This window comes from Galeopterus variegatus, unplaced genomic scaffold (assembly GCF_000696425.1).
Source record: "Galeopterus variegatus unplaced genomic scaffold, G_variegatus-3.0.2 Scaffold6945, whole genome shotgun sequence".
Lineage (NCBI taxonomy): Eukaryota > Metazoa > Chordata > Mammalia > Dermoptera > Cynocephalidae > Galeopterus > Galeopterus variegatus.
In genome coordinates this window covers 74,901-80,229 of record NW_007733056.1, presented here as the reverse complement: position 1 = coordinate 80,229, position 5,329 = coordinate 74,901, and the positions used below count along the sequence as shown (strand labels likewise).

The 5,329-nt window shown below is 34.9% G+C and overlaps 1 protein-coding gene across 1 annotated transcript in view; it reads left to right on the top strand.

Moving 5' to 3' along the window:
- The window catches only part of LOC103606907 (CUB and sushi domain-containing protein 1-like), a gene marked incomplete at its 5' end in the record, with an annotated part of 86,747 nt that overhangs the window by 21,083 nt on the left and 60,335 nt on the right, over positions 1–5,329 (top strand). Inside the window, one exon of the mRNA XM_008591466.1 lies at positions 1,737–1,861. Coding sequence (XP_008589688.1) covers positions 1,737–1,861 — 125 coding nt within the window. The remainder of the gene's footprint in view (positions 1–1,736; positions 1,862–5,329) is intronic.

The window sequence follows — 5,329 nt, the reverse complement described above, 5'->3', positions numbered from 1 at the left end:
AAAAAAAAGAATACAATTTAAAAAGAATACCTAAAGGAATATTAACTTTATATATGGAAAATCACATATGAAAAAAATAGAGGTTTTCTTAAAGCAGAGCACAACCTATAAGTGATAAATAATAGGCTTCTGTTGTTGAAAGAAAGAAGAAATTGCCTTGGTTGGATTAGACAAATTATACAAGGGTACTTCAAAAAATTCATGGAAAGATTTGTATTATCTTCGATTCTATTTTTCCATGATCTTTTTGAAGTACACTCTCATAGGAATTGCTTAGTAGAAACAATAATTCCACTTTCCTTCCATTCTGTTTGACCACCCCTGGAATATTGTATTAGATATTATTACCTCAGTTTAAGAGGATCATAAAAATGTTGACATACTCTCAAATTCTAATTCTCCCTATCCCGTTACTAATGCTATCATTTTGTTTATTTCAAAATTAGTTCCATAGAACACTATTTTCCCTGGATACTTTGTGTAAGGGGCTTTCCTAACCAGATAAACCCGGAAAGTTCTGCATACTTAAGGCAAAATACAAATAGGCAAAATAAATTTTTGCATATTAAATTTGATGAAGTTGAGAAGTACTTTAAGAAAAGAAAGATGTTTAATTTAGTTTAAGCCATAACTTTCCAAATTGATTTGACCCCGACTTGATGATTTTTGTAGACATCTGTGATCATCACAGTGAGTGTTACATTGAGGACATTGTAAGAGATGCTGATGTAATGGGTAATGGTTCTTGAGTGATATTCACTCCAAAATTGTAGATGAGGATTTTTTTTTCAATAAGAAGAAAATAAAAGCATCTGTTTATTTTCCCCCTATCCTTTTCTCTATTTTTACTTCATCCATCCACATGGACTATGCATCTTTTCCTTCAAGCACTCCCTCCTTCAGTCCTGTTTTCTCAACATCAACGCTGCTGTTTGTCAAATGAAAAAAACAAGCAGAGTTTCCTCTTGTAACGATAAGCTCATCAATACTACGCTCAGCTCAGTACCAGACACCAGGCTTAGCAGAAGTAACTGGATGTGTTGGAACCTGATGTATGCTTCTCACACTTCCTATGCACCTGTCCAATTGTTATTCTGTGAAAATGCTTGGATAATGTTTACAACATTAAAGCTTCATGATTGCAGATGCAGCTCTGGAGCCCAAGCAATTTTTCATCTAACTCTAGGCTGGATGGACTGCTTTTTCCTAAACAAATGATTCTTTTCTTGTAAGATGTATTTCTGAAACATAATATCACTGGCCTTCATTGGGATATAATCAATGTTTGTGATACATAGTAACATAGATTCTTTACTGAGACGTTTTCTTAATCTGGACTTTCACAAAACTTGTTTTTGTAAGATATTTATTCACATGGGATGACATCCAACTTTGTTTTATTTTCAGGGTACAAAATTCCTTTACATACATTTTCTCACTTAAGCCAACAGAGTTGGTCAGGTCACCTCTGCTATTTGCTCTATTATAGAGGTGACAAGTTAAGATTCATATCTTTGTTTAGCTATGAAGGTGGCAGAACAGAAATCTGAACCCAGGTCTTTTGATTTTCTAACCTTTGGTAAATCACAGGATCGCTTCTGTGAATAATTATTAATAGATTACTTAATGTTCACGTTGTTTTAACTACACAACATTGTAGCAGACATTTTGTTGGGCTTTTTAAAAGAAGTGTTCTATGAATAATTTGGGTCATTTTTTGTTTTGTAAATGTTTAGGGTTGGTGCAAACGTACAGTTCTCTTGTGAGGACAATTATGTGCTCCAGGGAGCCAAGAGCATCACCTGTCAGAGAGTCACAGAGACACTTGCTGCTTGGAGTGACCACCGGCCGTTCTGCCGAGGTAAGGCGCCTGCGGTGGGGTATGTCCGGAATTCTCTCTTTCCTCAGGTTTGGCATGTTTTTCAAAATACACAGTGAGATTTAAGTATAAAGCACTTTCTATAGATAGAACAGAACTTGATAATGATGTATGTTTTCATAGTGATGTGGGTTTTAAAACAGGAATACTTCCTTGAAATTTGTTAGGAGGCAAACATTTCCACGGATATTTGTGGTTTTTTACATTTCAGTAAAGATATGAGTAAATCTAATAATTCAGACTCACACACACACAATATAAATTGATATTCATTTATGCATATACACACAGTGTGCATATGTATGAATATGTATTACATAACCAGAACTTTTGGAAAGTTTTATGTTCACCCCTGCAAATCTAAAACTTCTAACCTTTCAATTTCAGTGAGGTCGAATTTTGGGGCTTTTATTACATGAGTGAGAAAGGAAGTTTGTTAGTATGATCCTAAATTATCATTTTATTAATAAATTATCTTAAACTAATATCTGACAGAATTAGCTGAGAAAAATATGCATCAGCAGCAGCATCTTCAAAGGAAATGTATGAAGTTAGTAAGGGCAAAGTATTTATTTGTCACTTCTATGAAGTATATGAACAATTCTACCAAAATTATAGAAACCACATGAAACCAGCAGAAAACTTATGCTTTTAAATTTTTTAAAATTATTAGCATATTCATTCTTACAAATCATGATATTTCTTTATGCCCTTTGCCCAACCTATCACTTCCCAAACCACCTCCCTCCTCCCCCCATCTCTGGTGTCCTTAGGTTTGTTCTCTCCTTCTGAAAGTTGAGTATTGTTGTGGTCTTTTCTTTCTCTTTCTTTCATTCCTTCCTTCTTTCCCCCACCCCCTTCCTTCCTTCCTAGCAGCCAGTTATGAGTGAGAACATGCAGTATTTCTCTGTCTTTACCTTCTGAAAGTTGAGTATTGTTGTGGTCTTTTCTTTCTCTTTCTTTCATTCCTTCCTTCTTCCCCCACCCCCTTCCTTCCTTCCTAGCAGCCAGTTATGAGTGAGAACATGCAGTATTTCTCTGTCTTTGTCTGACTTATTTCACTTGACATAATTTTCTCCATGTTGTTGCAATGGGAGAATTTCATTCTTTTTCATAGCTGAGTAGTATTCCATTGTGTATATACACCACATTTTCCTTATCCAGTTGTCCATTGATGGTTGGACACTTAGGATGGTTCCATATTTTGGCTATTGTGAATAGAGCCGTGATGAACATGGGAGTGCAGGTATCCCTTCGACATGATGATTTCCATTCCTTTGGGTATATACCCAGTAGTAGGATTGCTGGGTCATATGATAGTTCTATCTGTAGTTGTTTGAGAAAGCTCCATACTGTTTTCCATAATGGCTGTGCTCATTTACAGTCCCACTAACAGTGTAGAAGGGTTCCTCTTTCTCCACATCCTCACCAGCACGTGCTATTCTCGGCCTTTTTAATAATAGTGTCTAACAGGGATGAGATGATATTTCCATGTGGTTTTGATTTGCATTTCTCTGATGACTATTGATGCTGAACTTTTTTCATTTACCTGTTGGACATTTATATGTCTTCCTTTGAAAAATGTCTATTCATCTCCTTTGCCCGTTTTTTATTTGGATTATTTCTTTTTTTTTTTTTTTACTGTATAACTCCTTGTCAGATGTATAGTTTGCAAATATTTTCTCTCATTCTATAGGTTGTCTTTCCACTTCGTTGCTTGTTTCCTTGGCTGTTTAGAAGATCTTTTGTTTGATGTAATCCCATTCATTTAGTTTTTCTTTTGTTCCTTGTGCTTTTGGGGTCTTATTCATAAAGTCTCTGTGCAGTCCTACTTCCTGGAGTTTTTCTCCTACATTTTCCTTTGGTAATTTTATGGTTTCAGGTCATCTATTTAATTTTTTAATCCGTTTTGTATTGATTTTGATATATGGTGAGAGGTACAGGTCCAGCCTGATTTTTCTGCATATGGAGGTCCCATTTTCTCAGCACCATTTATTGAAGAGGCAGTCTTTTCCCCAATGTATGTTCTAGTTGCTTTGTTGAAGATCAGTTGGCTGTAAGTACATGGGTTGATGTCTGGATTTTCTATTCTGTTCCATTGATCCTAGTGTCTGTTTTTATGCCAGTACCATGCTTTTTGGTTACAATAGCCTAGTAATATAATTTGAAGTTGGGTAGTGTTATGCCTCCGGTTTTATGTATTTTTTTTGCTCAGGATGGCTTTGGCTATTTGGGGTCTTTTATTGTTCCATATGAATGTTTAGATTGTTTTTTCTATTTCTGTTAAGAATGTTATTGGAATTTTCATGTGGATTGCATTGAATCTGTAGATTGCTTTGGGTAGAATGGACATTTTCATAATGTTAATTCTTCCAATCCAAGAGCACAGTATGTCTTTCCACCATTATGTGTCCTGTTTAATTTCTTTCAGCAGAGTTTTGTGGTTTTTATTGTACAGATCTTTCAGCTCCTTGGTTATACTGATTCGTAGATTTTTTTTTTTTTTGGTAACTATTGTAAATGGACTTGTTATCTTTATTTCATTTGCTGCTAGTATGTTATTGGAGTATAAAAACACTATTGATTTTGTGGTATTGATTTTGTGTCCTTCAACATTACTGCAATTGTTAATCAGCTGTACAGGTTTTTTGGTAGAGTTTATAAATATTTCTATATGTAAGATCATGTCATTAGCAAAAATGGGCAGTTTGATCTTATCCTCTACAATCTTAATGCCCATTATTTCTTTCTCTTTCCTGATTGCTCTGGTTAATACTTCCAATTCTATGTTAAATAGGAGTAGTGAGAGTGGGCACCCTTGTCTTGTTCCTGTTCTTAAGGGAAAAGCTTTCACCTTTTCCCCATTCAGGATGAAATTGGCAATTGGTCTGTCATAAATTGCTTTTACTGCATTGAGGTAATTTCCTTTTATACCTAATTTGCTGAGAGTCTTTATCATGAAAGGACGTTGAAGTTTGTCAAGTGCCTTTTCTGCATCAATTGAGGTAATCATATGATTTTTGTCTTTGGTATTGCTGATGTGGTGTATCACATTTATTGACTTGCATATGCTGAGGCAACCTTGCATCCCTGGGATGAATCCCATGTTATCATAGTGTATAATTGTTTTGATGTGTTGCTGTAATCTGATTGGTAGTATTTTGTTGAGGATTTTTGTATCTATGTTTATCAAGGATATTGGCCTGTAATTTTCTTTTTTTGTTGTATCTTTATCTGGTTTTGGTATCAGGGTGATGCTGACCTCGTAGAATGAGTTTGGAAGAATGGCTTCTGTTTCAAATTTTTGGAAACGTTTGAAGATATTTGATATTAATTCTTCTTTAAAGATTTGATAGAATTCAGCTGTAAAGCTATCTGGTCCTGGACTTTTTCTTTGTTGGAAGATTTCTAATTACTGCTTCAATCTCATTGCTTGTTATTGGTCTGTTC